The following is a 24,525-nucleotide window of genomic DNA, read 5'->3' as shown; positions in this document are numbered from 1 at the left end:
TCTCTTATAAAAATTCACGAAAATCGCCTAATTTTTCATGCGTCACTCTGGTATAGCCCCTTAACAACCGTTGAAGATTCATCATCAATCGGACAAAAGCAACTAGTTTTATTAATTGATAATTTAGTGCGTAATCTAAACTTTTTATACTCTCGCTACCTGTTTCTACAGCGTATAATAATTTTGTTCAACTAAGGGTTGTGCGTATCAACTTAAGCAAAGCGTGACTGATGTAGGGTTTTGTATATATAAATGCTCAGGAGCATTAAATGAAGATAAAAACCTGTATTGCTCAGGAGGTCTCAGTACCAAGAGGCAACTGTGGGCAAAATATTTTGAATAAGTGGGCGTCACCGCGGGCTCTAATTAGTTTAATAAACATATCTTCTAAACCACTAAAGCTCAAAGACCAAATTAGCCCAACACATATCTTATAAGAACTATTACCGACAGTGTTAAAATGAATAAAATCGTAAGAAAAAAACGACTAAAAGCGCTGTTAATCAATAAGTTATTACGACATAAAATTGTACTCCGAAATGAGAAAGCTTTACGTGAGCCGGTGTGAAAATTGGACGATGGGCTTGTCATCGCCCACTTATTGGTGAAATCAGATATCACGAGACCCGACTAACCAATTTCATCTAAATTTAGTACGTACAATTCTTTCTCATATTCCCAGATCACTGTGTAAAGTGAACTACAACCACGCATATTTCCCATGTATCACAATTTTAAATTCCATTTGAAGTACATAAATCAAGAAGCAATTAATATAACGGGATAAAATTAATAATTATATAATTTGATAATTAATTTAACTATTAAGTAATATTTTATTTAAAGTATGCCAAATTACAGTTTTAAACAATTTGACGAAAACTTGACCTAGGCCCTATATAACTAATGCCAGGATTTTCGAACATCCAGCTGACTTTGCTCCATATGATCGGTTATTGCATGTGAGGTACCTTAATGAAACCCAGTTAACATTTTTTTTAAGTATGTGGCTTGATAATAGTTAATAGATAAAATCGGGTCGACACTACCCCAACTCCTATCTACTACGTATAATTTTTTTTCGTTTTTCTAACAAATCTTATGCCGAATTTGTCGGTTAGTGTATGAGTTAAATATTATATATCATTTTATATACAAAATTGCTTAGATTTCGATCATGTGGTGTTATTCCTGCAAGTTGCAAGAGCGTAAAATGTGAAAAGTATTTATCTGATTTATTTTAAATTCTAATGATCAGATTTTTTTTATTTTTTTATGTTCATTTTATGATTTCTGCATATTTGCGAATACATTAAACAATTCTTTCCAAAAATGTAAACTCGTCGTTGTTAACGTTTATCCGACGCAAGTTTTCCTGCAACTATAATCCATCTGCCTTTTGCAATAGGGGTGCTAAATATAAAATTTGTCTGTTTTGTTCTTTTACCTATTGCGTACTATAATATTAACAGAAACATAGTTTAGCTTGTATTATGTTCATTATGTTGTTAGTTATCTTGGATTGTAATAAGGTAGCCTTGCAAAATTTAAGAAAACTTGAAGTGTATGTACTTACAGGGCCAAGATATGTTAGTAGCTTAATAATTCTGGAGCCACTAAGAAGTACATTAAAAATGTTGGTCCATTGATTTCCATATTTTCATAACACTTATTTATATTGTAATTGGAACGAAGTTCCTTACGGCAGGCTTGGAGAAGATAGGGATTTTGCTGCGGGACCTAACTGAAAAAAAGTGATGGCAAAACCGTAAGAAATAACCCGTAAGAAAAAGACTGTAAGATCGCTAATTATAGCCTACGTTTAGGTTTTGCAAAATAATTAGGCATGAAAATCTGTAACATTATTGTGTATGCAAATTAGTTTTGAGTGAAGTGCGGAACACATAGAGCGCGACAGACTGCAAACTATATCTGTCAAATATTAAAATACAGACGTTCTTATGGGCACTGTTATTTTGACAGCTGCACGACTACACGACTGCAGGCCGACAGTTGTCGTTCCCGCTAACTTGAATATTTCCTATATTTGCCAACGGCAGTAGGGCGACAGTAGAGTTGACAGTAGAATGGAAGATAGAAAGAGGAGGTAGAGTGGTGATGCCACTAATATGTAAAATGTAAAATTATTCACAGCTCTATCAAACTTGACGTTATTTTACAAACAAAAGCATAAAATAGCTCTATTATAGCTCTATTATATCATTTGTAATAACAATTGATAATTTAAAGCAAAAATATTGACCTATTTACTTATTTTTTGCATAAAAAATTTCACTTTGAACAAAATATTAAAATTTCATTGAAGTGAAAGGTATTAGTATGGCCACGACGATATTGTGCACATGCAAAATGGACAGCTGTGTTGTCTTGTGTACATGCCGGCCATTGTTATGTTGCTGCCTTCTTACGAACGTTCATGTAGTAAGATGCACAACGCCATTTTCTGTTTACTGTCGTGCTGCTGCAGTCTGTCGCAGTCATTGTGTTCACCACTTGAGAATTGTGCTTGCACTAAGTACGTTTATGGGGAGTTGCATTGTTGCATATTTTTTGGCACAGGTTGGTTAATGGTTTGAGGAAATAACCCGTAAGAAAAAGACTGTAAGATCGCTAGTTATAGCCAACCTTTAGGTTTTGCAAAATAATTAGGCATGAAAATCTGTAACATTATTGTGTAAGCATATTAGTTTTGAGTGAAGTGCGGAACACATAGAGCGCGACAGACTGCAAACTACATCTGTCAAATATTAATATACAGACGTTTTTATGGACACTGTTATTTTGACAGCTGCACTACTACACGATTGCAGGCCGACAGTTGTCTTTCCCGCTAACTTGAATATTTACTATGTTTGCTGACGGCAGTAGGACGACAGTAGAATTTTCTTAATACTTATCTGTACTTAAATAAAAACTAATCAGCGAAATTTGAGAGAAAAATCAGGACAACGTACATAAAATTAAGCACAATTTTTTTGCAAATTGTATCGATTCTACATTATCCGAAGGAACTTCGTTCCTACCTGGTGTCCCACGACACCACATTTCTTTTTTTTTATTATTATTATAATTGATTTTACTCCGATTTTAGCTATTATTTTTTCTGATCATGGAATTAATTCTTATATCTATAAATGAAATAAATGGATTCAGCCACTACCAGTAGTAGTTTTAGCATTATGAACTTTAACAGCGATTAAATAACTAATCTTCAATATTTCTCCTTTTTTTTAGACGATCATTATGACAAGCATCCAAATGAAGTAGTGAAAAATGAGGAGTTGACCTATAATAGCGGGGCAGCGTCAATGAAACCCTGGTCTTTTTGGACGACCATTAGTACAGCAACAAGTTGGCTTGTCTTCAATATATACAGATGGTTATTGAAACGAAGTAGAACCATAGGAGGTATATTGTTTCTATCGAGATTTTCCAGCAATTGTGAATTCGGAGAAAGATCACGGACGGCAGCACAACTACAGAGCGAGTATATTCAAATTAATACTAAACTGTTACAACTTTACCTGCAGTGCTTTGTAAAACTTAAGTATTTAGTATTTAAATACTACGACTTAATTATCTCTATCAATGTAATAGTTGCTGCAACTATATATGGGTTACAATTTGATATACAAAACACCACCATGAAGGGTAAAACACCTCAATTAAAATTGTATACAGCAAGGTGTGGATCAAAGTCAAGTTCAGCTGGTAAATTTGTAATAGCGCCTCATTTTACAATCGCCATATGTAATTCAAAAGTAAACCGAAAATTTTTGTATGTGCATTTGTCTGGGTCTGTTAAATCCTTAAGATGTTATTCGGCAGGTTTTATTTTCTTATTGCATGAAATTGGTATATCTCCTAATGCATCTACTCCTGTGACTATTTCTGCGTTTAGTTCTAAATATTTTCTTATAGTCAGGCGACAAGAAGACCAAATTGCATCAAATACCGGCATGCTGCAAAATGCCAGTCTGTTACTGATCAAAAATTCCCGTAGTCAAATATCTAGTGTTAATGTAAAAGTGAAAAGATTTCGGTGAACATTTTAAGAGAGGTGGATTATAAAAACGTACCAGAAATTAAAGTTAATATTTAGAATTAACCAGCTTCAGCGTTAAACAGGTATAATGAGGTATAAAAAATTAAATATAATGTATTGGTTAAATGTTCTAATATTGTGGATACATGGTAATTGTGTTGTATATACATTTGCACCTATCTCTACCCTAGCTTAACCGTTTGTACATATATTTCTGCTATTATAAAAAGGTCTGTTTTTTTCTTGCTTTACCAAAACAAAATTTCCTTACATATTTTGTTAAATGTTTTGTGGAAATTTTTGATGATATATGTATACTTATTTTTTTAACAAAATGCAAAAATCTTCTAATGTCCAAAAAAAGCTCAGACCGCTATGATTTTAAACACGATTGAAAAGAGAAAATTGTAAGACAGCAACAATTTAGCCTAAAAAAACTTTGTGATGAGAAATTTAGCATTCGCTACAAATCGAAATGACTGCTGTCAACAGCTTTCCCTAATACAGAAAAAGTAGTAGTGATCCTTCTCCTGTCTTAAAAAGTCTTTAAATTTTGAATATATTAATTAACATGTCTGTGTTTAAAAATATACATATATGAAGAATATATGTATGTATATTACTTCGATTCTTAATGAAAGGCATTGTCTTCTCTTAGGTAAGGTCACAAACTGCAGCTGTCATACAAAATTTTAAATCCATAATTTTACCTGTTACATAAAGCCCACCACCACCAGATTTTTGCAGTTTCATTAAAATAGCCACGAACTGGCAAAGCCTTATACCATGTTCCGACCAAAAATTTGAAGTGACTGAATTATATTTAATCTAATTGGAGATCTTGAAAACAAATGTTTTTTAGTAACAAAAAAATTCTCATCGTTTAATATTTCTGACAAGAAAACATTGTGATGTCGTATTTGCTTGCAACAGTCGTCTTGCTTTAAATATTTTCCATTTAATGGAAATAATGGAAGCATTTTTTGATATAGGAAGACTACAGATGGTTGCTGAAAGACATTGAGAAAACAGCCGTTAGCGTGCCAGCCTTTACTCTAATTATATGATTAATTTTTTAAACGGTCAATCTTTTGATTAATGAAGTCGATTGGAAGGTTAATTCAGATGCAGTGCTTTAAATTAATTTGTTTGTTTACATTTCTTTCTTCGAATTTTATTGTATTGTTAGAACGTATACACCACCAATTGATTCCCTTTCCGCAAACAATTGCGAATCTCCAAGCTTATTTATACCCACAATCGTTCGGAGCAAGCAATTGTTTTACCATCTAATCAAATTTGATCAAAATTGAATTCATACAACGTCCGGTGTGTTTAACGTTTACTCACACTGCGCTCAAAAGCACAGCGGATTAAATCAATGCGTTGATCAGCGCCCTGAGAATGCTAAGCATTTTCAGTACCAATTAGCATTGTGGAATGGACACACTTACCACCTTGGTCGGGTTCGAGGCCCAACTAAAACCTCTGCCGTACTTTGGGTTCGGCACCCGGTTGCAATGCAACTCCAAAATTAAGTGACAAAGTGTCAGTTCTTCCCTCATTCGAGTTTCAACCACAACCACCACGATACTTCCCGGGGGGCCAGCCCACATGAGTAGATTGGAGCGAACTCCAAGAGCTCCTGTTCCCGGTGGTGCCTGAAGCCGAAAGTACTACCAGTTCAGCTTCCTTACTGCTCAGGACTGGTGACCAGGGGTTGGACTTCTCACGCACACCCCAATAACCCATGTTAACGCGAATACCTTACACCGCTAACATTTAAGTCCCCATTAGTCCAGCTAATCCCCATACCCTCAAGATCCCTTACGTCCGCGTACATCGGGCAACTCGCAATAACATGAACCCAGTCTTCAGACCGTACAATGTTGCATCGATACGATTTGCCACAATATTAATGACACAAGCTACATACAGGCCCATATGCCGAACAGCATTAAATGCCTCCCATTTTACCTATGACCGCCTGCATGCCCTCCTTCATTCTCACCAAGTGTGGTGTAAAACACATTCTTTCACTCATGGTCAGCTCCAGATATTTGACTCGCCGTCAATCGGTGGACGAACCGGCAACAATCTGCCCTTAAGCAGCATTGTCCCAGTTTTTTCCATCGATTTGTCCACCCTCTCACCCAAGTATTTATAATTTCTAAAAATTGTCCCCCGCCGCAGATCGCAAGCGACCTTTAACAAGTAAAAGAAGATCATCCGCATTTGCGCAACACTTACCGAATGGTTCGAGCTGCCCAAGCAGGGAGTCCATCATGAGATTCCAAATATGTGGAACAAAAATGGAATCCTACAGGCAACCATGAATCACTCCAATCTCCACTCTTCCACTCATGCCGGTAAGAGAGGCCTTTCTGTCTAAAAAGTAGCTCCTTTCGATTTCTAAACACCCAAGTTCCTCCAGTGGTTGTATCACTCGATCCTTGCTTAGGTAATCAAACGTCCTCTTGAATTCAACAAATATGCCAAGGACATAATTGCTGACGCTCTCATTAACAAAATTCGTAAAACCAATCATCCTCTACACTGCGTCCTTCCCTAAACCCAAACTGCCTATCCGACCACATACGCCGCATTAGCTCCTGCCGCCGTCACATCATAACTCTTTCCATCACTTTTCCAAGTACTTACCCTTCATTAGCCTGACAGTTCTCCTCTTCAAGGTTAACTCACGCAACTACTACTTAAGTTTTCTAGTCAAAAAATCATTCACACCTCCTAAAAATCCTATCACTAAACCCCCACAGTACCTTATAAAGACGAGCAATTTTCTCATCCACCCCCAACTCCTCAAAAACCATAATTTGAATCAATTTGAATTATGATCACTCAATCCTCTTCCTCACTTAATCTTCCACCTAACACCAAATGCCCTGCTTGCTACCTCATTCATAAACGTCATGTTAATATCACTCACACCCCAGACCCATCAAAAGTATGCCTTTCACTGGGATCATTCACAATGTGGAGGCTATTGCCACCACCCATTCACTTAAAGTCTCACCTTGATTGTGGCTCCGATATCCAGACAAATGCCGGAATACCTTACTGAACCACATCAAGTACGAGGCATTTGCATCTAACCCCAGGTTAATGGACTGCTACCTACAAAAATAGCAGCATATCCATGTATCCCAGGTAGGGGTCTAGAGGCTCGCTAAATTTGCAGTACAAACTAGCCACAACCATTCTACCGAACACCCCCTCTATAGCTACACAAACACCCAGCTGTGAAGAATCCAAAACTACACAATCATAGCTTGGATTATTCACAACTATTGCAGCATTAACCTTAAGGTCCGAAAAGACCCTGAAACCTCCAGAAAGATTCCTAACCACACCATTAGTGGCGTAGGGCTTCTGGAGTAAGGCAATACTACACCCATCCTCAGTCATGCAACCCCTCAGCTCACACATTACGGCATATGAGCTCTGGCAGTTTAACTGGGAGATCCCTTTCATCAATGTCTGGCAAGGGCGTGCTCAACGATGCCACAGTAAATCGGGCAGACAGCTGACATCATCAGATGCCCAGCTGGTCTACCCTTGAGTGCACAGTTGCGGCAATGTGGTGCATTGACACAACCGGCAGTCGTATGGCCTTTTAACCGCACCTCCGGCAGACATCGGATTTTGCCCTACAATCAGCCACCCTATGGTCGAAACCCATACACCGGAAGCAGCCCGCGACAGGGCTATCCTGCCGCACCCGGAAGGAGAACCATTTAATATAGCACCTACCAGCCTCCAGGAGAGCGGGCATCATTCTGTCCGTACCCTCCAGGACAACAATGGTGCTACCCTCAGAAGCCACCTTCCAGGGGCGACTGACCATCCTCACTTCAGACCTCTGGGACGCCGAAATTCAGCCAGAGTAACTCTTCCATGAATACATCATGGGAGTTCTCCGTATGAACTCCCTGAACTACAACCCGAGGACCCAATTTCCGGTTGACACTCACGTCCCCACCTCCCCGAATTTCTTGTTATTCGCAACCTTTTCCCTCTCTATAACGAAGAGAATGCGAATAACCGCCACACCACCCTTAAGGGCCGTACTTCATGGATCCTCTCTCCCAGTGAAGGACCCAGCTCTTTTTCAACTTTCTTAATAACTTTCTTAGAGGAACTACCGTCACCAAGAGTGCCTCATACTTTAAGGGAAACTCCTTCGCGGCTTCCTTCTCAAAATGCTTCGCACCAAAAATCAACTCACTTAACTTCCCATTTAAACCTTTTACAGCCACAACATGGCTGAGCGGCCTGCCCAGGTCCTCCTGTTACACGGGCAACTGAACGGCAGACGCTCAGCACAACTCTCACCGACAGGCAATTCTGCCGGCAAAGAATACCAACAACAAGGTATAGTATTGAAACAACTAAAACCGAATCACAGCCCATGTAACTCAATCAGTAACGAAAAACTACTTGCTCCTACAAACACTTTGCCCTTCACTCATTATACAAAACACCTGCTCTGCTCGTTTTCAAAATTCAAATTCAAAAAAAACTAAGAAAACTACCTGCTCCTACAAAAATTTTGCCCATAGCCACTATGCAATATAGAAAAAAAAAACCTACACTATTCATTTGAAAATTATGTGTGACACACGAACCTAACTACTTGAAAATAGAGAAAGCTACTAGAATGAACGAGACATTTTTGTATGTACAAATACATGCACATACACACAAACATGTTCACAACTTGTTTTTTTCTCGCCACCTATAATTCTAATTCCGAAAAAATTATTAATATTATTCTCGTCCTCTCCATTAGAATTTGTTTGTTGTTCTTCTGTGGTAGATTTTTGTTTAGTTTTTTTCTCTTTGTTAGTTGCTGCTGCTGAAGCTTTCTTTGTGAGTGTTTTATCTGTTTTAGTTGGCTGTACGTCGTTCTCAACCAGAAATATGCTGTGTTGACCTCAACTGGATACACGTATGATACCTGTTGACGACAGCCTAACCCCACAGTACTCAAAAGTACAACGAATGAAATCAAAATGTCAGTTCGACCCGCATTTGTGTATAAACCGCAACCACCACGATACCCCCGGGGGGCCAGACCGCACAAGAAGGTTGAAGTAAACTCCAAGGGCTCCTGCTCCCCGTGGTACCAGAATTAAGTCTCCGGTCAGATCTCGTAGCCGAAGCTATTACCAGTTGAGCTTCCACACAACTCTGGACTGGTGACCAGGGGTTGGACCCCATACACACACCACTCATACAAAATCTATCCATAACTCCCAGCTAAACGTATTCGCCGCTAAATAACTCAGGCGCATACAGCCCTAACAGAACGGTATTACGACTAGTGGAGATCACACTATTAACATCTAAGTGCCCATTAGTCTAGTTAATCCCCATACCCCCAAAATCCTTAATATCTGAGTACATCGAGAGTTCTGTAATTACATTCACCCAGTCTTCACCACCCGCCCCACAAAAACACCCCGACCTATACGAAAGGCATCTCTGATGCAAAAATGCATTCAAAGGCCCATGCCCCGTAAGCAAAAACCCCAGCCTCAAACGAACACGGAAGTCCGGGTTACAGTCAACAAACTCAAAGTCCCGAATGTACTCATAAGTCACTCGCCCCAACGTTCTTGCCACCTGACCCTATCACCTAGAAGCCTCCTGATCCCTAAATATCCCTCGCTCTCCACATCATCATCGGAGATCCAATCACACAGCAGCAATGAAACACTCAAGCCCTTCTTAACCTGAATACAACAGCACGCTGTATAACAATCAGGTCAAGAGGAGGTCCACATAACAAAACTTGTAAAGCCCACTTCGAAACAGTGCGACTTACTGGCAGACATGCAAGCATCATACAACGTTGCACCGAGAAGAGTTTTCGGTGACTCGAGACGGCCATCGCTGTGTCCCACCATATAGCAGCTCCATAAGTGGCACAAACTACAAACAAGTCACAATATATGGGGCGAACAGCACGACGCCCGCGACCACAATCACTCCTCAAGATGCGTCGTACTTTGCCTGTGACCGCCAGTATGCGCTCCTTAATCCTAACCAAGTGTGGAGTAAAACACATCCTTTCACTCATAGTCAGCCCCAGATATTTTACTTGCGTCACATAGCTGATGTGATCAATCTACATTTCAGCAGCATTGCCACCGTTTTATCCATCGATATATCAACCCCCACATCTAAACCCCAAGAATTTACAATTTCTAAAAAATGTCTTCCCGCCCGTTCTAATTCACACCGCGAATGACCTTCAACCAAAAGAAGAAGATCATCCGCATACGCACAACACTCCCAACGATGATAACAGAGTGTCACCAACGCGAAGAGAGGTGGTATCCTGACTTCTACGACCCCAGCAGATCTTATAGACCTGACCCCAAGGGTCGTTCATATTCGTCCTCTCAAAACTCTTCCACTCATCTACCTTAATTTTGACTAACATATCCTTATACTCCCTCATCACACAACTAAATTCATACCTAAGCTGGGACAACCTATCCGAATTTGATCGTCAGGCGCGTTGAAACTTTCGCCTCAATCGCCTGACAGTAGTCCTCCTTTTCAAGATTTACTCACGCGTCCACCACTTAATTTTCCTAACCCTAGAACACTTATACCTCCCAAAAACCCTATCATTAAACCCCCAAAATTCCTCATAGAGACGAGCAATTTGCTCGTCCATCCCCAACTCCTCAAAAACCCTAAGCGGTATTTCCAACACCGTTTCCCTAACCGAGAGTCCATATTAGTTCTAGTCAATACCAATGGTACGCCATCGCTGCAATGGACTCTCATAAAGCGAAGGAGGGGATTATGGAGCAACCATAATTTGAATCAAATTAAGATCACTCAATGCCCCACCCTCTGTTGACCTCCCACCTAACATCAAAGGCCCTACTTGCTGCCTCATTCATAAGCGTCACGTCAATATCACTCACACCTCTAGCCCCATTAAAAGTATACCACTCGCTGGGCTCATTCACAACGTGGAAGCCATTACCACCACCCATTCACTTAATGCCTCACCTCGACTGTGGCTCAGATATCCAGACGTTTGCCTGTATACCTTACTAAACTACATCGAGGACGAGGCATTCGCATCCAACACCAGGATAAATGAACTACAATGTACAAGAAGTAGCAGCTTATCCATGTATGCCAGGTAGGGCTCTAGGGGCTCGTTAAATTGCAGTATAAATTAGCAACAACCATACCGAACACTCCCCTATAGCAATACAAACACCCAGCTGTAGAATTAGCTGACATCATCAGATGCCCAGCTGGTCTACTCTTGAATGCACAACTCACACATTACGGTATAAGAACCCTGGCAGTTTAACTGAATAACCCCTCCCTTCAGATTTAAGCAGCCAGCGACGGAGCTATCCGGTCGCACCCGGGAGGAAAACCACTTGATGTAGCACCTTCTTGCCTCCAGGACAGCGGAGATCAGACAAGCCGCACAAGGGCTGGGGGCGTAGTCATCGGTACCAATGAGGCCGGCATTGACTTTTCCGGTGACGAAGAGTACGTCTCCAAACATTCTCTAAGAGCGTCGACTCGTCCGCGAATATGGGAATTCTAGGTAATGACCGCCATTAGGAGTGCTTCAAATTTTGATGCAAGCTCCATGAACCCGTTCGCGGTCCTCTTTCGAATTTTGTGGCCCCGAATACCAAACCACTTATTTCCCCCGTTATGAGCTTTACGGCCGCAACATGGCTCACTGCACCGTACCCAACAAAAACACTTGCCCTCAAACCATCCCCCTTGCTACCAGCACCTCTACTAGCGCTCGCATTGCTAGCGCCCGCTTTCCTCGTACCCGTATGAGCGTACCCTATGTATATTTCTTTTTCGCCGGTATTTGCGGAGTGAGCAACCGCTTTTTCAGCGGTGCCACCTTTACCGCTACCACTACCACTCCCGCCCTTACCCGCCCCTTTCGCTTCTCCACCCAACGTGGAATCGTCTACTACTGAAAAAGGTTTACTCGCCCAGAAAACACTCGGGGTCACTAACTCGAGCAACAACACTACTATCGTGTACTTCTGCCGATTGCACACGCTCCAGGCAATAACGGTGCCAACTCGACTGGGTAAACGAATCACCACACAAATGAGAATACCCGAAAATCACAAGAAAAAAGTCACTATGAAAATTGCACCTATCCGTCGACAGTCAGCTAATTGAATACCACAATATTTTTATGTTCTTGTAAAGATTGATCTCGAAACGAAACGACATATTTTTGTTAAGATTGTTCTCGAAAAAAAAATCCACACCAAAATTTGTCTGCCGACTTTTACCATGCAAAAATATTTAACAACGATTTTGCTTAATATTTTTGTGTTTCACTTAACCATATAATTTTATCATGCTCTTTTGTATTGGTTAGAGCGTATACACTAACACCTGATTCCCTTTCAGCAATCATTGCGAATCTCCAAGCTTATTTATGCCAGGCCTGAAATTGCTTTACCATCTGATCAAATTTGATCAGGATTGGATTGGAGCAATCTTCTTTATGTTCTTGTAAAATTGATTTGCATATAACTTACGATTATCACCACTTTCAGCATGAGTTTGGTAATATTTACGATGAAAATTAATAAATGTTATATTAGCGTAAAAACGCAACTTTTCACGTCATACGCAGTATGTGTATAATCTACTGTCTACTAAAGGGAGCATTTAGTTTATTCTAAGAAAAGAACAAACATTTATAATATAGAAAAATAAACACAAAAAAAAGAAAACCCATATTATTTTGTACAAGACTGTATATATATATATCTATCTATGCCATTAACTTTTAGTATTTATGTATGACATCATTCTTGTAGATCATTTTTTTTCTATTGTGTAATTACTTAAAATGGCAGCAACATAATAGAAGATGTTTTAATAATTAGGACCAGTAGACATAAATATCTAATCTAATAAATGCCTAGCTTGTATGTAGACTTAACCAGATTTAAGTGATGGGCTATACTGGTGGTATGTCTTCAGAAAATCTACTTAAAAAATATTGCAAACTGCATTGTTCGTAACATGTGAAATTTAAATACCACTCTGTGAGACTTTGTTTTATACATACAAGAGGGACTTCATCCTATATAATCGCAGTAATATATATATTATATATAACTCAAAATAATAAAATAATTTAAAATTAACGCTAACATTAAGAAAATAATATACTCTTAAAGATATTAACAATAACGCAAATATTCGTTATTTTCTAACAGTTTGTTATTGGCGATTTTTCAGATTTAATAAACACTGTATTGAAACTGCTCAACTGGTATAAATACGCTAGAACTGTCTTCTAAGGAGAAATTCATATAAAATCGTTATTCCATTGTTAGTTATTATTGTTCCTAAATTTTTGAGGGCTGAAATACAGTATTTAAAGAGCAATGTCTTTTAGCTTTGAAAATTGTGTCATATATTTTTGACTTGAAATTTTAAAATACTTTGCTTAAGGGGCTATACCAGTGTGACAGTTTATATAATATATCCAAAAATATTCTGTGGAATCGGCAAGGTCGTATCTTGAATAATTTTTGTATCATGGATAAATGGATATGAAACTCTTTGATTCGAGAGAGAGCTGTCCAAACACCCATTTTTTTTAACATTTGCCGATGATGCCACTGCTGAAAAATATTAGATTGGGCAATTTAAGTAACTTTTGGGTATTTTGCAATTTCCACACTACCACTGAGGTATGTTAATGTTATTATTTTTGGGTGCTCGGTTCCCCAGTAGGCCTATATCATCCACATACATATATAAATAATTTTACAAACAACCGACATCTAATTCGACAGGATTTCAACAACGCACTAATTTTGGCAGTTCGTTTTAGCGCTATTCTTCTGGCATCCCGCCTTTCTCACTAACTGCTGATAGACGATACGCGGATTGTGTTTTGTTGCCAGCTCAGAAAAAAGATCAGAGTCCGCTGCCAGCTGACAAGCGAGAGAACAGGAAAAGAGTTTCTCATCAATTTATCTATGTTTTGGATGACAGCCTTCTAAAGAGCGACCGCTCGCAGGTACAAACATACATATATAAGTGAAACTTCAAACGCGTTTTTCTCGAAACGACATTTTTCAAAATTGCTGACATCAGAACTCAACGAGAAATTGACCGATCGACCGATCAAATTAAAACTGAGTATTGTTGAATATATTTACTATGCAATGACCTATGATCTTTTTGATTGGTTGAAAATTCTCAATTTGGCATTAAAAAAACGACCATTTTTTACCTAAAAAAAAGATTTTTTTCTTTTCAAAATTACGCCATTTTGTTAATTTTTGATATTTTTCAAAGATCGTAGGTCATTGTATAGGAAATATCTTTAAGCTTAATAAACCTTTTGAACGTTTTTGTTTCAGCTACCCATTCGGCCGGTATCATGTCAGCACTTGGGCACTTTTTTTTTGGCACCTCCGAAGACAGCATATAACTCCGTTATTTTTCAATATTTTTGTAAAAAAAAAAATCTTAAAATATTGCTGAAAATATACCTTATTTCGTACAAAGAAGTTCGAAACATTCGATCGAGTACTTTTTTTTTAAATTCACGAAAATCGCCTAATTTCTCATGCGTTACACCGGTATAGCCCCTTAATACAGTTTTGAACTATAATTGTTCTCATATAAGATGGACCTAATTGGACGGGTGTGAATCTCTCCAAATTTTTCCATGCTGAGACGTGTATTGATTCTACTTCATAATGGTTTTACTTGAATCTTTGACACCAATTTTATTTTTAAACCAAATAAATCGGATTTGGCTAATTATGTCTCCATAAAAATATTTCAATAAGTAGTGAACGCCCCATGTGACACTGTTAATCAAACTGTTTATTGTATTGAACAGGCGATGATTTTGATTGAACTCCGATCCCAAATTACTTTCTACAGAACTCTTTTTGTGGTGAGCTCAAGGCAAGAATTTGGGCTGAATTCATGGCTAGAGCCGAAATGGTAAAAAAATAATAATAATGGAGACAAAGCAAAATATTTCATTGTTGACAATAATGATGATCGCACTTAATTGGTGTAAAGGGTTAGTTGCAGTCAGAGACATGAAAAAAAATAAATAAATTTAAATACTTTTTTTAGCCAGTAAATTATTTTATTTTTTAAAAGTTAACACAGAATAGCATTGAATAAGGTTTCTACTTGACTTGATAGATATTTCTTTTTGAATCAGCTCCAACTGAAGCTCCTTGGGATTACGATCACTAACCCTTGGAGATCCATCTAAAATAAAACGGACAAAAACAAAAAGTTTTATTAATAGATAATCTAAGCACTAGGCAAAAGCTGTACAAACTTCATTGAAATCTACCGAACTTTTGTCTAGGTACAGTTTAAAAAAACGTAGTTTTGAGGAAACGCATTAGAATTTTTATATTCAATTCGCCTAAAGTGATATAAAAACTGCACATAATGAAAGAGAAATGACGAATAGAAAATGGCCAAATTAAAACATGCTACTATACAAAACAAAGCAAATAAACCTCGTATTAAATCTTGGGGATATCAGATGTAATATAATATATATTTAATAACGTTAACAATGCTTGCTATAATTTCTTGGTAAAAGATTCAATTCAGGAGTTTGTTAATAAAACATAGTGTTCATTATATTGTATTATTCAAAAGCTGATGAAAACCTATAATTTGCTTTATTTAAACTAAGAGAAATGTGTATAATCAAGCATATGCTTTAGACTTATACATATACATATTTATCCGATTTTAAATTTTTTGTTACATATACACTTTACATACACGCATCATCTATTTACATAAAAACCCGTACTAACCGTGTAGATAACAGTAGTGCATACTAACGCTAACAAAACGCTAATTTAGTAAATTAACATTCATTGATGGAATTAGAAAGAAAAAATCAAGGCAGTATTAAGTTTTATGTGAAGCACTCTCGTTGAGGGTAAGTAGGATATGGTTAAAACTGCGATTCAAGCAGTTGTCGTTGTTTTCACACTGTATTGACCAAATCTTAATTAAAATGTCTAATGTAATGTAAAATGTTATAGAAAACGGTAGCTGAGTTACCGCGAATAATATAACAGACACAGGTGTTTTTCTTTGGCGTCGTTAGCAGTCTATCACAAAGTTTGAAATATTTTTACAAGTATAAGTACTTTATTTTAATGACAAGTACTATATAGAATAGATATTTACATAATCATATTTGCGTATTAAACTTACTAACAAATTGTGCGCATGAATACATACAGTCAGCGTCGTATGTCTACAAGCAGCTAATACAAAAATTTTTTTTTAAATAACTAATTTATTGAATAAAATTGTATTGTTCTTATTAAAGATGACTTCAAAGTGTGTATTTTTATTTTACGCGATAAGTTTTACAATTTTCACCCGCCTCTGTGCAGCAAAAAACGCACGTCAACAAACACAAGGAAGGTTCGACGTCGAGAAGCTGCAATCACAACAGACAGCCGAACGATTTACTAGGCTTGCACTCCTGCTCTCTGAGAGCACTCGTCAACAACTCGGTATAAGGGAACTGTGGGACGGCATTTCAAACTCCTTACGTACAGCTGCAACCGAAACCATTGGTTTTCGAAAAGTACAAAAGAACAGCTGGTACGGCGAGGAGTAACGTGTCGCAGCGGAGAGAAAACAGGCTGCCTACCTCGCAACGTTACGATCGTTCACAACACGTGCGGGATGGGATAGATACCGAGAGTTGAAGAGGAAAGCGAGACGCATTTGAAGACAGAAAAAGAAAGAGACCGAAATGCGTGAGTACGAAGAGCTTGATAAGCTGGTCGACAGGGGTAGAACTCGAAAATTCTACGAAAAATGCGGCGGCTTACAGAAGGTTTCAAGACCGGAGCATACTCTTGTAGAACCCCCAATGGTGACCTAGTGACCGATGCCAAGAGCATACCAAAATTATGGAGGGAACACTTCTTCAGCCTGCTGAATGGCAGTGAACGCACAACACCAGGAGAAGGCGAACCCGATTCCCCAATCGATGACGATGGAGCAGACGTTCCATTACCCGACCATGAAGAAGTTCGAATAGCAATTGCCCGCCTGAAGAACAACAAAGCGGCAGGGGCCGACGGATTGCCGGCCGAGCTATTCAAACACGGCGGCGAAGAACTGATAAGGAGAAAGAATCAGTTTCTTTGTAAAATATGGTCGGACGAAAGCATGCCCAACGATTGTGTGCTCAATCCACAAAAAAGGAGACCCCACAATCTGCGTCAACTACCGTGGGATTAGCCTCCTCAACATCGCATATAAGGTTCTATCGAGCTTATTGTGTGAAAGATTAAAGCCCACCGTCAAAAAACTGATTGGACCTTAACAGTGTGGATTTAGACCTGGAAAAGCAACAACCGACCAGATATTCACCATGTGCCAAATCTTGGAAAAGACCCGGGGAAGAAGAATCGACACACACCACCTCTTCGTCGATTTCAAAGTTGCTTTCGACAGCACGAAAAGGAGCTGCCTTTATGCCGCGATGTCTGAATTTGGTATCCCCGCAAAACTAATACGGCTGTGTAAACTGACGTTGAGTAACACGAAAAGCTCCGTCAAAATCGGGAAGGACCTTTCCGAGCCGTTCGATACCAAACAAGGTTTCAGACAAGGTGATTCCCTATCGTGCGATTTCTTTAACCTGCTTCTGGAGAAAATAGTTCGAGCTGCAGAACTTAGTAGAGAAGGTACCATTTTTTATAAGAGTGTACAGCTGCTGGCGTATGCCGATGATATCGATATCATCGGCCTCAACGCCCGCGCCGTTAGTTCTGCTTTCTCCAGACTGGACAAAGAAGCAATGCAAATGGGTCTGGCAGTGAACGAGGGCAAAACGAAATATCTGCTGTCATCAAACAAACAGTCGTCGCACTCGCGACTTGGCACTCACGACTTGGCACTCACGTCACTGTTGCCAGTCATAACTTTGAAGTTGTAGATAATTTCGTCTATCTTGGAACCAGCATAAACACCACCAACGTCAGCCTAGAAATCCAACGCAGGATAACTCTTAGGCAATTGAGAAGCAAAGTCCTCTCTCGACAAACAAAAACCAAACTCTATAAGTCACTCATGATTCCCGTCCTGCTATATGGTGCAGAGGCTTGGATGATGTCAACAACTGATGAGTCGACGTTGCGAGTTTTCGAGAGAAAATTTCTTCGAATGATTTATGGTCCTTTGCTCGTTAGCCACGGCGAATATTGCATTCGATGAAATGATGAGCTGTACGAGTTATACGACGACATTGACATAACGAAAACACTCCAGCTCTGAAGGTGTTCGACGCTGTACCCGCCGGGGTAAGCAGAGGAAGAGGAAGACCTGCACTTCGTTGGAAGGATCAGGTGGAGAAGGACCTGGTTACGCTTGGAATATCCAATTGGCGCCACGTGGCGAAAAGAAGAAACGACTTGCGCGCTATTGTTAACTCGGCTATAATCTCGTAAGCGGTGTCTACGCCAATTAAGAAGAAGAAGAAGATTTATTGTTGCTTTCAAAAACTGCAAGTTGCCGATGCCACTATCTGACATACAATCGCAGATATAAAATGTAACACAACCACCATTCATCACATTGATTGAAAAAATTTATAACGCGCACTATATCCTTTAAGTACCGAGCGCTTGTAGACTTTTGATCGCTTCGATAGTTATCTTCAGAAATAAAAGTGTCGTTATCTCATTTATTTTGCGAACATATGCACACAAATTTGGCATCGTAATTTTACTGTTATGTATGATAAAAATTAAATTTGAATTCAATAAATTATTTAATTTAAAAAATATTTTTGTATTAGTTTTTAGTAGACTTATGACGATGGCTGTATGTAGCATTGCTGGTTACAATCAAATTATGTGTACACATCCATATGCACACAGTAAATGGAAAAGTAAAACATTTTTTTAATAACTTAAGCAATTTAGAACGACTTGTGTTGAGCATGATAAAACGGCCCTAATGTGAGAAGCGGCAATAAGCGTTACTTTATAAGTGAATGGTGTAAGTTTTAGCTTAAAAATAGTAAGTATAAAGAGATGGAAGAAGACGGTGCTTAATAATTTAGGTATTTGAGGCAAAATAATAGTAAGAAACTTTTAAAAATGTAAGTCGGAAAGTCCCAAACGGGGCTAAGAACAGCTATACAAGGTTCCCTTTTGATTTCGTTCCTGATTTAAATGTGAACGCAAAATTGTACTACGAATAGTAAACAACTTTTCTGTAATATAATATAAACTTATTAAAATTATATAAGAAGAAAATATAACAAGAAACCCGCAGCTATTGTTAATATATATTTTTAAATATTTATAATTATGAATGTTTTTTAAGAAATTTAAAATAAAATACCTATATATGAGTTAGACTGAAACTTTTTTAAACAAATTTTCGAAACCTTAGGCCTATTATTTTCTTTTGCCCATCCAGTATATTATTATATCTCATATATGTATGTTCTTTTTGTTAATAAGCCATTATAAAAAATTTGTATTAAGAATGTAATCTTTCATCAAGAGGTCGTCTCAGTGTGACCCTCCGAAAAATCACTGATTTTCGCGATTTTTGTTTTTAATGTTGAAACTAACTAATCGGTCTGGTCTTTTTTATAAATGATTCATTCATTCATAACATTCATGACGAATACAAAATTATTGTTTTTATGTTTATTTATTGGGTGTATAATAAATAAATAAATTATTGAAATGACACGTAAAAAAAGGTCCTGTACGATGTCCACGATTGCGGCCGCAATTTTAATTTAATGAAAAAATTTCAAAAAGATTATTAATCTGTAGGAAAGTCGCTATCGCGCTATAGAAGCTCGTTTTTTTTTGTTTTGAAATTTGACGAAATGGTGGCGGTTTGAACAAAATGTATCGAAGTTAGCCAATTTTTTCCATTGTTTTTCGTAGAAAAAGATAAGAAGATTTGGAAAAGAGCTTCCATAGCGCGATAGAGAATGACATTAAACATGTTCTTTCATAATTGAAACTAGATATCTTCAAAACTCTTCGCTTGAGAGTGGAAACCGTTTTGAAAACCACCAGTTTGAGAACAACGCGTTTAAAGACTGGTCGCTCCGTTCCCTACTCTGTTCCGTTTCTACAAGAAATGCTGTAGCGACCGCAATAATTTCAGTTTCGATTTCTAAATTTGATAGAATGTTTATTATAGTGTATATTATCCGATAATGCAACAAAAAAATGATTTTTTTTCGAATATTTCACACTAAGACGATCCCTTAACTTAAGACCTTTGAGCGGCGATCATCCAAAAATACAAAGGAAATATGAAAAGCTTTATTATCTGAACAACAGAAGTTGAAGCCTGCATGATCATACAATTACGCAATTATATATGAAATCCGTATAGCTAGACACTAATATTACTTGCCAAATTTTAATGAATGTCGAAACTATCCCTAAGTGTTTGACCCAATAAATTATGTAGAAGTTTCTCATAAAATAGGTAAGTTCAATCACAGCCATGACACAGAAACACCGGAAAAGCAAGAACACAGCGCAGTTGAAAAATTCAACATTCCTATTGTTGGCTTTATGCAGTCAAATTCATAATTGTAATTTAGAATAGACAAAAAAAAAGAAACAGATAATTATTTGATTAATATTTGAAGTTTGAAATTCACAGTTAATTATCGTTTTCAGGTAAATATATATATTTCGATGATGTGATCTGAATTAATTTTTCGGGTTTAAAGATCACCAAAAATCACTAAAAACGTTCAATCTTTTGTTGCAATTGTAATGTATAATAATTTAGGGTCATATGAAATTTTAATATAAAATACTAACTGTTTAATCAAAAGTTTCATTATATTTTCAAGCAGTAAAGTGAGTTATGCAACAATATAAGTAAAAAAAAAGAGAAAAAATGCAACGGTGTTGAACATTGTTTATCAATATTATTTATTTATAATTTATTTTATTAAACTAACTTATTTTAATTTATGAATTTTCATTTGCTTTATTTCTTAACCCAGTTTTTAGTTGTTATAATAAGGAAATATCAGCTTTCCGCAGGAATACTCAAAACTGAATACGAGTATGTATGTACATAATCACAGACATTTATACATGGATATTGAGTATACACTTACTATCAGGAGCGGACCCACGGGAGAGGGGAACTGCGGAGAGTTTTCCATTTGCCCCGCTCCGCCGCAGAACCCTTCACTTTTAAACATTAAATATTGTATTAAGAATTGCAATAAAAATGTATGCGATCTTTTGTAATAGAGGTTGTTGTTTTTGTTGTTGTTGTAACGACAAAATCCATCCCTAGGTAATTTCGAAGAATGGTGCCGAGTTGGATTAGAGGTGTTTTGTTTTTTCAAAGCGATTTTTTTCAAACAGTAGCACTTCCAGTCTCCGCTGGAGATTCTGCAAGGCAGCATCTATAGAATTTGAGAATTTGATTTTTACATATGGAGTGTGTTAAGTTCTACTTTACATGGCTAGCTAACATTATACCATAAAAAGGATTGGTATTTAAAATTGTGATTTCTTTGTGCTTATAATTTTTTAAAAACAAATAGGCTTTCATTTTGTAAACAAATTAAATTAATTTGAGTGGAAATAAGAACACCTGTAATACAACACATGCATGTGTTAAAATGCTTTTATAGTATATAGTATATCTGTACATTTATATAAAAGACCGGCATGAATAAATGTATAATAAATTGTAAAACTTATCAACATACAGCTTGCTTGAATTCATTTGCTGAATACTGAAATATGATTTCGAAATAATTCTTAAAATAATTAATAATTCACTGAAGTTTCATTTAACTTTTAAGACTATATACTAATCGTGTTGATGTAGTATATTACGCGATTAGTCCAAATTAAAAAAATAATATATATACATATATATATATAAATAAATAAATAAATAAGTAATATACATAACATAATTATGAAACTATTATAACACATGAATTTAGCAATGGATGAAATGAAGAAAAAACTAGAATGGTCGAAAAATAATAAAATAAATAAAACAAAAATTTATAGAATGTATGTATTAATTCAAAATACATATATAAACATAAAATTGTACAGAGTTTTGAATCAAATTAATTTTAAAATCTAATTAGAAAGTAACATCAACCAGATCGAGAAAATATATGGAAAAGAAATTAAATTAGGAGCATTCATAGTATTAAGTTTAACTCATGAGTATGAATATAAATGATTGTTATGTAAGCAGATAATAAAGGAAATACATTTTGGCAAAAAACTCTATGTTTTCGTAAGGGAGATGAAATTAAAACTAATTCAACTCCAAAACAAGTTATTTATAAATTTTTCCAAGAAGTCAAAACTTTTTCTTATTATACAATTGTTTAGTGAGTCGAATGCGGAAGAAAAACGATAAAATAGATAAATTTTTATTTACAGTATCTTATATATTTTTGATTAGCTGGAAATCAGCGAAAATAAATGTCAGGGGGTTACTCTATAAGGCGTTGCGTAAGTAAAGGTGCTCGCCATCGCAAAAATGTCACTCGGTGAGGCTATAAACACTTTGGAAATTGCGTTTACCATATGTGTTTTTCCCTTCGCAATGGTGGATGGAGGAATAGAGGATGGAGTCAGGTGTAGAAGTTCACGCAAGTGAGGAAAGTTCTCTGATCGCCATTCACTTGGTAGAGGCCAGAAATAATTTTTTTTAAATATGGCTCAAGCAGTTCACGCCTTCCGGTCTTTGAGCAAGTATCCTTTGGGTAGCCTAAAAAATATCCGTTTTAAGGCGAGGGTTTGGGACCCGCCACGTAAACAACATCCCCCCTTTTTGATGACGACCATGGCAAACGAAATAAGGACTACGATTTGAGGGCATGCACCTGGAATGTCCGTGAATTGGGAAGGTGACGCTGCCCAAGTGGTTGAGGTGATCGTGAAAATAAAAGCTGACATCACCGCCGTCCACGAAATGCGATGGACGGGACATGGACACTCGAGTAGGTCCTTGTGGCATTTACTGCCGTGGCCATATAAAGTAGCGCAAGTTTGGTGTGAGATTCGTGGTGAGACGCCTAGTCACAATCTGCATCAAATCGAGGTTCTTCAACATATCGCTGATTTGCGCACAGGCCCCGACGGAAGAGAAGGACGATGTGATCAAAGAGCGCTTAGAGCGCACCTATGAGAACTGCCCCCGCCACGATGTCAAAAGACGTACTTGGCGACTTTAAAGCCAAGTCGGGCAAGGAAAGTATCTTTGGCGCAACAATCGGTAAATGCAACCCCCACTAGGAAACCTCACCAAATGGGTTGAGACTGATCAACTTCGCCGGGACCCGAAATACGATTATCTGTAGTACTAGATTTCAGCATAAGAAAATAAATCAAGCTGCGTGGCTGTCTTCGGATCGAAAAGCCACCAACCAGATCGATAATGTTGTGATAGACGTAAGACAAGTCTCCAGTGTTCGAGACGTGCGTACGCTCCGAGGTCCTAACATCGACTCGGACCACTATCTTATTGCAGCCAAGATTCGCACCCGTCTCTGTTCAGCAAAAAACACACATCAACAAACACAAGGAAGGTTCGACGTCGAGAAGCTGCAATTACTACAGACAGCCGAACGATTTTCTACACGGCTTGTACCCTGCTCTCTGAGAGCACTCGTCAACAAATCGGTATAAGGGAAGTGTGGGACGGCATTTCAAGCTCTGTATGTGCAGCTGCACCTGAAACCATTGGTTTTCGAAAAATGCAATAGAACAGCTTGGTGCGACGAGGAGTGCCATGTCGCAGGGAAAAGAAAACAGGCTGCCTACCTCGCAACGTTACGATCGACCACAACACGTGCGGGATGGGATAGATACCGAGAGTTGAAGAGGAAAGCGAGACGCATTTGAAGACAGAAAAAGAAAGAGGCCGAAATGCGTGAGTACGAAGAGCTTGATAAGCTGGTCGACAGGGGTAGAACTCGAAAATTCTACAAAAAAATACGGCGCCTGCAAAAGATTTCAAGACCGCAGCATACTCTTTTTGAACCCAAATAGGTGATCTAGTAACTGATGCCCAGAGCGCACTAAATTTATGGAGGGCACACTTCTCCAGCCTTCCGATTGGCAGAGAAAGCATAACGCCAGGAGAAGGACCAAATATTCACTATGCGCCAAATCTTGGAAATGACCCATGAAGAGAGAATCGACACTAACCACGTCTTGTTCGATTTCAAAGCTGCTTTCGACAGCATGAAAAGGAGCAGCCTTTATGCCGCGATAGCTGAAATTGCTATCCCCGCAAAACTAATACCGCTATGTGAACTGACGTTGAGCAACTCCAAAAGCTCCGTCAGGGTCGGGAAGGACCTCTCTGAGTCG

At 37.9% G+C, this 24,525-nt stretch overlaps 1 protein-coding gene across 9 annotated transcripts in view; it reads left to right on the top strand.

The window, feature by feature from the left end:
• LOC126766111 (uncharacterized) overlaps nucleotides 1–22,589 on the top strand; it is a 132,863-nt gene extending 110,274 nt beyond the window's left edge. For 6 of the 9 annotated variants that reach the window (XM_050483942.1, XM_050483940.1, XM_050483941.1 and 3 more), the window contains one exon: nucleotides 3,256–22,589. In XM_050483942.1, coding sequence (XP_050339899.1) covers nucleotides 3,256–4,067 — 812 coding nt within the window. In that variant the 3' untranslated portion in view covers nucleotides 4,068–22,589. The remainder of the gene's footprint in view (nucleotides 1–3,255) is intronic. The other 3 variants (XR_007668707.1, XM_050483945.1, XM_050483944.1) reach the window with 3 other exon arrangements.
• Nucleotides 22,590–24,525: the final 1,936 nt, after the last annotated feature.

The sequence above is a fragment of the Bactrocera neohumeralis genome, unplaced genomic scaffold, assembly GCF_024586455.1.
Source record: "Bactrocera neohumeralis isolate Rockhampton unplaced genomic scaffold, APGP_CSIRO_Bneo_wtdbg2-racon-allhic-juicebox.fasta_v2 cluster11, whole genome shotgun sequence".
NCBI lineage: Eukaryota > Metazoa > Arthropoda > Insecta > Diptera > Tephritidae > Bactrocera > Bactrocera neohumeralis.
The sequence above is the reverse complement of the archived record's forward strand: the minus strand, read 5'-3'. Positions and strand labels throughout refer to the sequence as shown.